The 13,724-nt window shown below is 36.8% G+C and overlaps 1 protein-coding gene across 3 annotated transcripts in view; it reads left to right on the top strand.

The window, feature by feature from the left end:
• The window catches only part of arhgef12a (Rho guanine nucleotide exchange factor (GEF) 12a), an 80,198-nt gene extending 70,826 nt beyond the window's left edge, over window positions 1-9,372 (top strand). For 2 of the 3 annotated variants that reach the window (XM_056473329.1, XM_056473327.1), the window contains 6 exons: window positions 2,078-2,157; window positions 2,245-2,430; window positions 4,841-5,041; window positions 6,403-6,623; window positions 8,384-8,459; window positions 8,546-9,372. In XM_056473329.1, coding sequence (XP_056329304.1) covers window positions 2,078-2,157; window positions 2,245-2,430; window positions 4,841-5,041; window positions 6,403-6,623; window positions 8,384-8,459; window positions 8,546-8,556 — 775 coding nt within the window. In that variant the 3' untranslated portion in view covers window positions 8,557-9,372. The remainder of the gene's footprint in view (window positions 1-2,077; window positions 2,158-2,244; window positions 2,431-4,840; window positions 5,042-6,402; window positions 6,624-8,383; window positions 8,460-8,545) is intronic. The other variant, XM_056473328.1, reaches the window with a different exon arrangement.
• Window positions 9,373-13,724: the final 4,352 nt, after the last annotated feature.

Raw genomic sequence — 13,724 nt, 5'->3', positions numbered from 1 at the left:
CAGATGCATTACTAACAGAACATATGATGGTCCTAGGATAAACGGGGTATTCATACTTTGCTACATTGTACCATTGTATTCAAATCCTATTCATTTGATTTGTTTCTCTTTTGCTCATTCCTAAGCCATGTAGCATTGGTTTGTTGTGCTAATTCATCTCACTTGACCTTATATTGTCAGGAAATGCATGGTAATACTAGGGGTACAGGGGGACAAAATAGAAAGAAAAAAAAAATATTCAGGATGGATGTATCAAATAGATCAAAAGCGACAGTAATATTGTAGATTCGTTTTCAATTTCAAATAAATACTGTTCTTTTGAATAGCTAAAAACCTTGGTTTAGTAGTTGGGCTGTGCAATTTGGGGAAATATTAATAATTTTTTTAACATGTATTGTGATTTTGATTTGATTTGTCATTTAATTTTGTAGTCACGCTTTAGCTCAATATTCTGTATTGCAGATAAGTGTTAGTTAAAAAGGTACTAAAAAGATATTAACTTACGCCAACGTTTATTCAAATTTGTTATGGCGTTATGAGTTATGGCGTTAGAGCAATTCTAACGATCTAATTCTAACCTTTCTAATCAAAAGGATAAAAGATGGTTTATTATAAAACAAAAATTATTGATTTTATTTTATTTAACATTTTTTGCATTTATGAGGAAACTGCTTTGTTATGGATGCAAGATCTCTGCATTATGGATGTGACAGATGTGAAATTGGCATTTGTGTGACTTTGTCAATGATTGCAAACAAGTATATTCGTTTTTACCAAAGACATTTTTTTGTATTTTTGCAGTACTGTAAAATACAAGCCTACTCAAAAAACTTAGAAAGGATTTTGCTATTTTGGTGAAAACTAAATATTTTTTCATGGCAAGCTTGACATTTGCATGGAATTACTCGTTCGTTATCTCCTGGTGCCTTCGTGATCTTTTTTCATATGGTGTAACAGCTGCAAACAACTCTGAAATTGTACGTTAATGTTGCTAGCTACTAGATTGAATGTCACTAGCTATAATTTTAGTTGACTTTTTAGCAAGAGACTCCTCATAAAGCTGCCTGTGGTGCTTTTTTTAGGTGCTGGTTGTTGTATTTCATCATGCTGTGGCAACAATTCTGCGACAGCTTTTACAAATGACCTGTTATTGTTCAGTGTCTGTGACTTTGAAACCAAAATATTCCCATATTACCGACATTCTGTTTTTTTTTTAATAAGAATTTGTCTGTTAATGCTTGTGAAGCGGCAGACGCCATCATCCCCGTTTGTTTGTTTGTTTGTTTTATTGTGGGTTTTTCGAATAATGGTTGCACATTTCTGATTGGGCAGAACAAAATTGTGCTTACTCAATTGGCTAGTAAGACTGTCACACACAGACGGCAGTCACGCATTAGCTCTGGGTGGGGAAAATTATAGATTACATATTTCGTATCAGCCTCCTGCGATTAACTAATCGCAATGTTTCAAATTGTGATTCGATTTCGATTACTCACACCACTATTTGGTAGTATTTTGCCATTTTTGCATATTTGAATAATAATTGTAGTAATATGTAGCAATAATAACTGTAAGTGGTATTACCCTCAATAATTTTTTTGGTCACAATCTTTCTTCCAAAGCTTAATGGTATAATCAAAAGTGCCCTTTCAAAATACTGCAGATACGTTTCGCCTCCCATTTTGTGAATATTGTGATATTGAACATACTATTTTTACACACCATTTATTTAATGCACCTGCTGTATGAAAATATGCATATTTGGATGCAGAAAAGCTCTTCACTAACATAATTGTTGCCTTGGGGAAAAAAAGCGGCTGTCAATTGTGCGGTAGCTTAACTTGGGTCTTTTTTATCATATTAAAAAATTCTAGATACAAACTTGTCTGAAGTTATGGTACTTTTTCAAAAATTATTCAAATGTTTTATTATTATTGAACTCTTTACATTATTATAGTCAAAGTTGGTCATATATAACAGTTTTTGGGACAACATTATATAATCTCTTCATAAAAGCCATTTGAAAAGTAGCAAATATGAAGGCATGAGCTTATATAACTGTTCATCTGTGTTCTAGTGGCGACAGAGACGGTGTGGAGTTAAGCAAGTTCAGCAAAGGCTCTGATCGGATCTCCACAGGAAGCATCCAGTCCGCAGGTAGCTGTGCATGTACAAACGCTCCTCTGATTGTGAAAGTGTTGATTGCTGCCGTACTCAAGTCGAGCCTTCATCATCTGTCCTCAGAGAAAGACGGTGAATTTTCGCCCTCAGCAGCCCTGCGGGACTGTGTGCCCGACACCAACCCTGGGGAAGAGGACCAGGTCCCGAGAGCTGGCAGAGACGCTTCCTATCAGGACTCTGAACTTTTGAACGGCAGGGAAACAGACTCTCTATCCTGTTCATCTAAAGCTGACGAGGCCCTGAAAACCTGTAAGTCTTTGGTAGATTTTGATACTATTGCTTTCATGTGGTGTTTCATCTCTGGCAGCTTCAAATGATAAATTCAAAATGACAATCTGCATAATAAATTGGCAGAAAGCATGATTTGAGGCTAGTGCGGCCATTTGTTTTGGCTTTTTCTCAGCACTGGGTGGCAGTTGTCTGTGTGCCTGCCAACTCAAGAAAATGACAATTCAGCCTCTATTGATTAAAAAACAAAAGAACACTCCAGAAAAGATTTGTTTGTTTTCCAAGTGCCTTTTAATTAGTTTAGTATCTAACAATACAAGAGCTTGGGTACTTCTGCTTCCTAATGGAATTCACTTCTGTTGAAAACAACAAATATGTGAACTTAGGATCAGTCTGCTTTTTTGTAAACCTTTTTGCATTTGGTGTAATGGGTCTTTGGGTATCTATAGCCAACACTGGTAATGGAAAGATTAACTTGAGCAGATACTATACTGATTCACATATACAGTAGTCAATAATTGAAGTGCATCAAACATTTTAACACAAGAACGCATGTTGTTTAGTTTTTGGACAACTTTGATTAAAGGTTTTGATCCACTTCAAATGTAGTCATATTCTTGTGTAGTTAAATCAGACACTCATGTATACACTCATCGGCCACTTTATTAGGTACATCTTATTAGTACTGGGTTGGACGCCCTTTTGCCTTCAGAACTGCTTTAGTCGTTCATGGCATAGATTCAACAAGGTATTGGAAATATTCATCAAAGATCTTGGTCCATATTGACAAGATAGCATCATGCAGTTGCTGCAGATTTGTCGGCTGCACATCCATGATGCAAATTTCCCGTTTCACCATATCCCAAATGTGCTCTATTGGATTGAGTTCTGGTGACTGTGGAAGCCATTTGAGCACATTGAACTCATTGTCATGGTCAAGAAACCAGCCTGAGATGATTCGTGCTTTATGACATGGTGCGTTATCCTGCTGGAAGTAGCCATCAGAAGATGGGTACACTGTGGTTATAAAGGGATGGACATGGTCAGCAACAATACTCAGGTAGCATTAACATGATGCTCAATTGGTACTAATGGGCCCAAAGTGTGCCAAGAAAATATCCCCCACACCATTACACCACCACCAGCCTGAACCATGGATACAAGACAGGATAGATCCATGTGTTCATGATGTTGACGCCAAATTCGGACCCTACCATTCGAATGTCGCAGCAGAAATCGAGACTCATCAGACTAGGCAATGTTTTTCCAATCTTCTATTGTCCAATTTTGGTGAGCCTGTGTGAATTGTAGCCTCAGTTTCCTGTTCTTAGCAGACAGGAGTGGCACCCGATGTGGTCTTCTGCTGCTATAGCCCATCAGCCTCAAGGTTCGATGTGTTGTGTGTTCAAAGAGGCTTTTCTGCATACCTCGGTTGTAACGTGTGGTTATTTGAGTTACTGTTGCCTTTCTATCAGCTCAAACCAGCCTGTCCATTCTCCTCTGACCTCTGGCATCAACAAGGCATTTGGGCCCACAGAACTGCGCTCACTGAATATTTTCTCTGTAAACCCTAAAGATGGTGGGGCATGACAATTCCAGCAGATCAGCAGTTTCTGAAATGCACAGACCAGCTCGTCTGGCACCAACAACCATGCCACGTTCAAAGTCACTTAAATCACCTTTCTACTCCATTCTGATGCTCAGTTTGAACTGCAGCAGATCGTCTTGACCATGTCTACATGCCTAAATGCATGGAGTTGCTACCATGTGATTGGCCGATTAGAAATTTGCGTTAACGAGCAGTTGGATAGGTGTACCTAATACAGTGGCCAGTGAGTGTATACAGTTGGAATTTTTGTGTGGAGTTTGCATGTTCTCCCTGTGTTTTCGTGGGTTTCATCAAGGCGCTCTGGTTTCCCCAATAGTTCAAAGACATGCGCTTTAGGTTTGAAGTGTGTGTGTGAATTCAAGAGTGTATGGGTGTTTTCCAGTACTGGGTTTTGGCTGGAAGGGCATCCGCTGCGTAAAACATGCTGGAATAGTTGGCGGTTTGTTCCGCTGTGGTTACTTTTGATAAATTAGGTTAAGACTAAGCCGAAGTTAAATAAATTAATGAATTTGTGACTTATTACTTGGAACACTTTTAGGTTACATTGTTACAGCCCGTTTAGACATCCTGTTGATTCCAACTCAACCTTGTAAACTTGAGTGTGTTCACACTGGGGAGATTTGGTGCGATTAAAATAAAGTGTGGTGTGATTGGTCTGTTAGTGCGGTTCATTTGAATAAAAGTAAATGCTACCATCAAACCCAAACAAGAGAATTGATGCCGGTGAAAAGATGGCTCTCAATATCGTATTTGGCTTGTGTGTTGTGTCATCAGTGTCTTTGTGTAAGGTTGTTTTAAGGTGTGTGTACATGTGTTTTTCAGTGGCAGCGCTGAAGCAGGTGCTGCTGACTCAGCTGATGGCTCAGGATGAGGGTGAGCGATTGGGCCGATCGGCCGGCAGTCGTCTGCTCAGGACCACCTCTCTACGCACACCAGTGGAGCACAACTCCACCCGCACCCCTAGTCGAGCTCAGGACTACACCTCTGGCGACACAGGCTTCTATGAGTGCCCGGAGGATTATGGTGAGCGATTCACTTCTTCAAGACATAAAATTACAATATAGAGTCAAGGGGAAAACTATTAGCCCTCCTGTAAAATTTGTATTATTTTTCAAATATTTCCCAAATTCTGTTTAACAGAGAGAACATTTTTAACACATTTTAAAAAGTAAATTTGTTAACTAATTTCTAATAACTCATTTCTTTTGCCTTTGGCCTGATGACAGTAGATAATATTTTACTCCTTATTTTGCAATATACTAGTATTCAGCTTAAAGTGAAATTTAAAGACTTAAATAGGTTAATTAGATTAACTAAGCAAGTTTGACTAATTAGGTGGTTTGAAAATATTGACTTAAACACTTTTAAAATATATTAAAACTGCTTTGATTTCAGCCAAACTAAAAGAAAAAACACTTTCTCCAGAAGAAAGAAATATATTAGGAAACATTCAAAATTTCCTTGCGCTGTTAAACAGCACTTTAACCAGAAAGATAGGGTGTTGTGAGAGCACATGAGATGTGATTAACTTAATATGCATCACAGACGTAAAGACATATGCTTTAAAATATCATAAAATAGTTCTTCCTTATTTTATGAAAGAAATCACATCTGGTCACAAATAAAAATTATTTCAAGCACTCAAGCATTGTTAGGAGTTAATTTTGAGGTATGTTTGGTAAATCTCTTTGTAAACAGGCATACATGACTGCATTGTGTATGTGCTGCTGTTGTACATTGGCAGATTCCAGATTGTAGGCAAGACTAATTATCTTAACATATTTATGATGTATTTACGCAAATAATATGATCATATTTTGATATTTGAAAACCGTAAAGTTAAGGTTTACACTGTAAAGTTAAGGTAACTCTAACCATTTGAGGAAACCGATTGCAACAAACAATTTAAGTTTAGAAACTAATTCTAATGAGTGCTGTGATCTTAATCCATTTGAATAAACGAAGCAATTTGAGCACAGTAAAACCCAATAAATGTAGAGAACTCAAACCAACTGAGCACAGTAAAACCCAATAAATGAAGAATACTCAAACCAACTGAGTACTGTAAAACCCAATAAATGAATGCAACTCAAACCATTTGAGTTAAAAAACTAATCTATATGAGTACTTCATTTCAGTTGAAGTAATGAGGTATTTAATTAACTCATTACCTTCAACACTGAGTTCAAAACTCTTTTCATATGAGTAGAATTAACTTTCAGTCAATTTTGAGTTAACTACACTCATTTCATTTGATAAAGTTGACTGTTGGGTTTTACAGTGTATTAGACCATATTGCCCATCCCTATATGATAGATACAATGAAATGGTCAAATGTGAGTCCTGCTTGAGGTGAGCCCGCTGACATTAGTTGTGCTTTTCAGCAGCATACCTGGTTCTGGAAGGCTTTGGTGGCTCAGGCGAGAGCAGTACTGATGATGATTTTCAGGTTGGGAGAAAGGAGCCTAGTTTGGCCCACAGCTGCGCTGCTGACTCTGGGATCAGCCTGAAGTTCTCCTCGCCCTCCTCTGGCAGCACGTCCCGTCTCAGCAGACAGGTGCTCTCACACCTGCGCTGCCTGCAGGCCAACCTCAACCACCTCAAGGTTTCACACTTTCCACCTCACTCTGAGTTTTAGGACTTTATGATGCAGTAAAGAATTATAGCTGGGGTGCCCAAACTCGGTCCTGGAGGGCTGGTGTCCAGCATAGTTTACCAACTTCAACACACCTGCCTGGAAGTTTCTAGTATACCTAGAAATAGCTTGATTAGCTGGTTCAGATGTGTCTAATTGGGGTTGTAACTAAACTCTGCAGGAAATCGGCCCTCAAGGGCCAAGTTTGGGCACCTCTGATTTATAGCATACTCATGATTGTTTATCTATCAATGTAAAACATCACTGATTATTTTTAATGGTTTAATGAACTTTTTAAAACCAATAAGTTGATTAAAACTGTGTGTTTCTATTAGTCATTGTTATTAGTTATCTTAGTTATTATTTACCTGCAGGACACTGGCTCTCCAGGACTGAGTTTGGGCCTCCCTGAATTATAGCATACTCATGATTGTTTAGCCACCAATGTAAAACATGATGGTGATTCTTTTTGATGGGTTAATGGACTTTTTAAGACCATTAAGTTTATTAAAACTGTCTTTATATTAGTTATTTTAGTTAACTAAAACAAATATAACAATATTTTTTTGTCACTTGGAGTAAATGTTAAATGAATTAAAATATGTAAAACCTTTTTTCCTTAACCCAGCTACCAAGGAAATATTTCTCATTTTCATGTAGTTAAAGTTGATGTACAATAATAAATTAATAAATACAAAAAAAATAAAAGCTAAAATTATTAATATTATAAATATAATAGTAATAATAAATCAGGGTGTCCGCAGGGTCTTAAAATATTAAAAGTTGATAAGTCAATGTAGAGAAATTTAAGTCTTAAATGCTATTTTGCATGGTATTAAATTTCATATCATTTTTGATTATGCAATGTATGGTTGTATGCTGAAGTTTGCCTGAATTAAATCTGTGAATATCAGGATGCTGTGTAATTTATAAGATCAATAAAATCCTTCTAGATTTGACACGATGCTGCTTTGTTTACTGCAGTAACCAAGGCAACACCATTATTTCTGCAGTTCTATAGGCGCCAACCTGTTGAATTAGCTAGATTTAACAGATTTTTATTCAGTATATGAATAATGTTTTAGTTTTGGATTAGTTTCTTACATTAATATTTAGTAAATATACTGGAAGTTAAAATCTCGCCATTATCTCCGGTTGAAACCTAAAGTGGTTATAAGGTCTTAAATTGTAATGTAAAGAGTCTTAAAAAAGGTCTTCAAAGGTGTTGAATTTTACTCTCTGATTCCTGCATATACTTTGAAGATATTAGTAGTTATTATAAATGTTATTTTTTAAAAATAAATATGTTGGAGCCATAATTTGATTCAATATAATATTATTAATAGTGCTCAAATACATGTACAGTTTAGATATTTTGATATGTTTTGTTGTGTATATTCGGCTATTTGTTTGTGATGGTTTGCTCCGCCTTTATTGGACCGTTTTAAATTATATTATGAGATACGAAAGTATCTTTATTGTTTATTGTTATACTGCGTGAGAATTTTCTAAACATCTTTAACTGGAATGAAACCAGAGTCAATTTATTGCTCAAATGATTTCCTGAAAATTCTGATAGTACAAAATATTTAATTGTTTTGAATTGTTAAATTATTGTTTATGTAAAATACAATATTATATCTACAAGCTCAATAATATGAACGGTTATCCTTGAGCTTTATTCTTAAGACAGACATGTGCTGATTTGATGGATATGTTTTTTTTTGTAGGAGATGGAAACCAAGTATTATAATCTACTTCGCCAAAGGCCTGTCGGGTCAGCAGCAGAAGCAGACGAGAGCAGAGGTAACGTCCACTACTAAAGATTTCCATTCAAACCAGTTCCTGTTTCAGGATCATTCCATCATTCTGCTGTCTCCTTCCTCCCGCAGAGAAGAAATAGAGTGGCAGAAGTCGCCGGCTCCTGTGATGACGGGGGCATCTCTTCAGTCTCCGCACAAGCCTGTCTGCCTCACTGCTGAACACCTCCATCCAAAAAAAAGAGGAGGAGAATATTCTAACAAGGCTTCTCCTCTCGCTTCTGTCAGCACTCGTCAATTAGGCAAGACGGACTGTCTCTTCTCCGCCTTTACCTGTCCCGACTACATGTCCTCATTCCAGCAAACGTGGGCAGCCCAGTCTGCTAGTCCTCGCTAGACAATGGAGAACGATACCAAAATGTACAAAGCTGTGTGTCTTCAGAATATATATATACAGTATGTAACAAACAGTCGAGAATGGAGTTTTAAAAAAATAATAATGTATTGTTTTTTTTTCCTCTTTTTAAATCCTGAGATGTATTTATTTTTCTTTTAGTGTTTTTTCCATGTTTCTTGCATGCTTTTGGCTGTTGAAACTCTTTAAGCTGTCTGTAGCTGTAGGCTTCAGGATGACTGAGCAGGGCGAGTGCTTCCGAATTCAGACTTTTTCCCCTTTTTTTCTATGGAAGGCCAAATCTGTGCAGTACATAAAGAGAGTTTTTTTCTTTTTGCTGAAGGCCTCGCTCTGTTCCTCCAGCCAGCTGACATTCCTCCCAGAGCCCTGGACTCATTGGTTTTGCCCTCGAGACCCTCCTGGATGGAGCTCAGGCTCTCCTGGTCTGCAGCGAAATTATGATGACTGCAAAAAAAAAAGAGAAAGAGATAGAATTACCATCAAAATAGCAGGTGATGCAAAACTTGGAAATAAAAATGCAACGATAAAGCTTCTGTGCTGATCAGTTTGGCTTGGTTTTTGGCAGTTTTTTTTAAATGGAGGCTCTGGAGGAGTATAATGAGAACATGTGCCGGCACGTTCATGACCCAGAGTGGTAATTCAAGTAGCTTGTCAATCAAAACAGAATGTTGTTTGAAACCATAAGCTGGTGAGGTTTTCACAGCAGCTCCATAGAGAAACCACAGTGCTCACCAAAGATCATAAATGTTACTAGATAGCTCTTAAAGTAGCTGTTTTTTCTTTAAAGGAATAGTTTAAATCAAAACTGACAATTTTCTTATTTCTAATCATTTTCTTCACAAGCAAAAACAAAAAACTTTGCTGCTTGTTTTAACTACTTTTTAAAATGAGCTGAAGCAACACAATTCTTAAGTTTTTTTTTTTGGGGGGGGGGTGTAATTGTTTCATGTTCAATCTACTTACATTAGTAAAAAGCTAACTTAATAGGTTTTTGTTGGTACAACATGAAGGAATTGTGTGGAACTAGCATTTCTATAGTACTTTTACAATGTAGATTGTAGATTGCATCAATCCAGTTTTCAGAGTTAAAGTTCGGTTGAGTGTGATTTAATTTTCACTGCTGAAATCGAGGAACAAATCTTTACCAACTGACGAAAGTGAAGGAAAAAAAAAAACCTTGAGAGAGACCAGGCACAGCTGGGCATGACCACTTCTCCTCTGGCCAAACTTCCTGTGCATTGCTGCAGTCTAGACACTGGAGAATGCTGGACGTCCAGTCTCATGCTCTCCACCCCTCCATGACCGCATCAGCATCTGCTCAGGATGCGGCCTGGTCCAGGGTTATGGAGACCTCTAGAAGTCCTCTATGGTTGGCATCATCTCTTCACAGGACTTGAATCATATCAATGGCGCTGCACAATCCCTAGAGGCCCTGGGATGAGTATCCTGATGTGCAAATAGAGAACAAAGAAAACAATTAGCGTAGCTTTAAGATATTAAATATCAATGCAAAAAAAAAAAAAAAAAAAAAAACGTGTTATAAATGAAAATATTAGTTATATAAACAAAAATATAAAGCATATGAGTGTTTTTATCAGAATGTCGGGTGCATTAAGACAGAAGGCGTGTGTCCTACAGGTGGCTGTCAAGCCCACTCACCTGCATGAAGCACACTCAAGTATAAGTGTATGCTTTACTAAAAAAGATAGGTCTTTTGTTTAATTTTGAATTGAGAGAATGTGTATGAGCCTCGGACATTATCAGGAAGGCTATGAGAGGGCCCGACCTCCTTTAGTGGACTTTGCTATTCTGGGTACTACCAGAAGCCCTGAGTTCTAAGATCTTAAAGAGCGGGTTAATTTACAGCAAGACAGAAGCTTGGTTAGATAAACAGGAGCTAGATTATTTAAAGCTTTATAGGTAAGAAGTAATGTTTTATAATTAACACAGAATTTGACAGTCAGCCAGTGTAAGTAGGATAAAATTTGGGTGATATGATCAAATTTTCTAGACCTGGTAAGAACTCTGGCTGCTGCATTTTGTACTAGCTGAAGTTTGTTAATAGAGGATGCTGGGCAACCAGCAAACAGCATTACAGTAATCCAGCCTAGACGTCATAAAAGCATGGACTACCTTTTCTGCATCTGAGATGGATAGCATGCTTTGTAACTTCGAACAAACAAACATGTTTCTATAATCATATCTCAACATGCCATCATATGCAAATTTAGTCTCAAATGGAATTTGTGCTCAAAAACATAAACCCAAGGCACTTGAAAAGTAAATAAAAAGTAAAAAGCCTTTATAACTTGGCTATTCTATAAAACAGCACTTATGTGTTTTTATGCTCGATTTCATACTTTCTGGTATCTTTTAAAGACATTGCACACGTTTTTTTACGCCTTTAATTGTGAACTAACTTGTTTTTTTTTTAAGTGATGACTGATCTTTCCACTAGAGAAATCTCTCTGTCAAATGGGGTTGTGTTGATTTATTTGTGTTGAAGCTGCCAAAATTTGGATTTTATTCGGATTAGATGGAGAGATTTTTTTTTTTTTAAACCAATTTTTTTTTAGAAACTTTTATTTCCAACTTTATTTCAGTGAGACATTTGATGAAGACTATGTCGTGCCTCATGCCAGATTTCAAATCATGTGTCTGCTATTGAAGTTACTTTCTCTGCCAAAGGAGCAACAGAAGACATGGCCAAACCCAAAACATTTTACACTTTTCATTAATTAACTAATTAACTATTTTTTTTACTATAAAGAACCAGTGTAATAGAAACGTTCTATGGATGTTAAAGTTTCTTCACAGAATCAAATGCCAATAAAGAATCTTTTTTATTTGTTAAGGGTTTGCAGTAACAAAAATAAGGGCTCATGCTGGCTGAAATTCCCTGCTTTCACAAATGCTTGTTGTGATTTTTCTTTATCATGGGCAGTTGCTTTAGTCAAGATCTTCCTTAAGAGTTCAGGGTTGTATGTGATTTCAGTCACATTCTTAAGTTTACATCAACACAGGAAGTTTCTTTAGCACAAGCGCTACTAAATGGAGAGCAAAGAATGTAAGCATAATTAATGCTCTAATTATGTACTGCCTCGGAGCATGATGGGAAATTTTGTTTGCTTTTCAAGTCGTGCAAGCCTGTCTCCTCATAAAGCAGCTAAATGAGTTGTGCTTTTTGGCAAGCTTTATCGTTATTCCTCATCAAGGGTACATAAATTGGGTACAAACTAAATTGTACAGTCATCATTCACAGTTACAACGGTTTATGATCAATACTCATTTGCTTGCACCATGATTCTTTACTCGACACGCCCAGAGTGTAAATTATGCACTGACTTTCAGTGTGGCCAAACTTTAAAGGACTTGCTATGAGCTAGAGATTTGTCATTGGCAATTGACTTTTGATGTCTTTGAATATATATTTAAAAATATAAAGATAACTGTACTTGTTTGGAGGCAAAGTGGGTACTGCTGTCGCCTCACAGCAAGAAGGTCGCTGGTTCGAACCTCGGCTGGATCAATTGGCATTTCTGTGTAGAGTTTGCATGTTCTCCACGTGTTCGTGTGGGTTCCTCCGGGTGCTCCGATTTTCCCCACAGTCCAAAGACATTCGGTATTGGTGAATTGGGTAAGCTAAATTGTCTGTACTGTATGTGTGTGAATGAGAACGTATGGGTATTTCCCAGTGATAGGTTGCAGCTGGAAGGGCATCTACTGCATAAAACATGCTGGATAAGTTGGTGGTTCATTCCACTGTGGCAACCCCTGATTAATAAAGGGACTAAGCCAAAAAAAAAATGAATGAATGAATTTACTGTAAATAAACATAAATAATGTATAGGAATATGATGTTTTATAACTTTTTTTATAACTTGTTGGCTACTGATCTTCAGATAATAGTGAATAAATTAGTAAATTGGATGTTTCAACAAATGATCTTACATTGACCCTCCTAAAGACTTTTCTTAACCAGAGCCATGCGTATTAAGATAACTAAAATTAAAGTGGTGTTCATAACAGTGGAAGTAGCATTGTTTATTTATATTTTGTTTATATATGTGCTCTGGTTGTCTGCTGCTTTAATTGACGTCTAATCAGAATACTAAGTGATTAAATCAGAATAAATGAACTTAAATCTATTCAATGCTCTTACAATATTATGCGGCTGTTTTACAAAACCATTTGTCATAAAATGTAAAATCTTTTACTTTTAAAGATTTGCTTTGAAAGTTAAAAAAAACTCAATAAAACTAACTAAATTATTATAACTTAATATTAAAATACTGAGGTCAAAGCGAAAAAAATCAAGAAACTGAACTAGATTTTCAACATTATTAACTTTAATCAAACAATACGCACGCAAGCTTTGCTTAATGACGTATGTGGACGCAAATCAAATGAGCTCATACTGTTTTAACAATGGCGGCGGATATGAGCGTGTTCCTCAAAGTGGATGCAAAGCCTATAAAAGATTACGTTAATATAACTAGTACCTACTGCATACTCATGTGTCTGTTGTCTCAAACATTCTTTGCTCATAAGAGTACATTCATTTGGTAGTAGCAGGTGAATTTAAAAAGGAGACTATTGACTTCCCAGACTCCCAACGTTTGAGGCCTACAACTTTAAGCGACAGGACGTTCAACTTGACATTCAACTGATCGAAGGTGAGTTAATGAACCCACCTAAACTCTCTGAAAATAACAAAACGCGTTTCCCAACTGTGTGATGAGAATGTACAAACGTCGTTTTATGTTAAAATGAGTCAATTGTTATTGCTTGGGAACATACAACGATACATTTATCATAACACATTAAATAAAACCGTTAAAGCTCATCAATCTTATTTGTAACAGCTGTGAGTACATGTAACTTAGGTATTTAACC

The sequence above is a fragment of the Danio aesculapii genome, chromosome 15 (genome assembly GCF_903798145.1).
Source record: "Danio aesculapii chromosome 15, fDanAes4.1, whole genome shotgun sequence".
In the NCBI taxonomy this organism is placed as follows: Eukaryota; Metazoa; Chordata; class Actinopteri; order Cypriniformes; family Danionidae; genus Danio; species Danio aesculapii.
The sequence above is the reverse complement of the archived record's forward strand: the minus strand, read 5'-3'. Positions and strand labels throughout refer to the sequence as shown.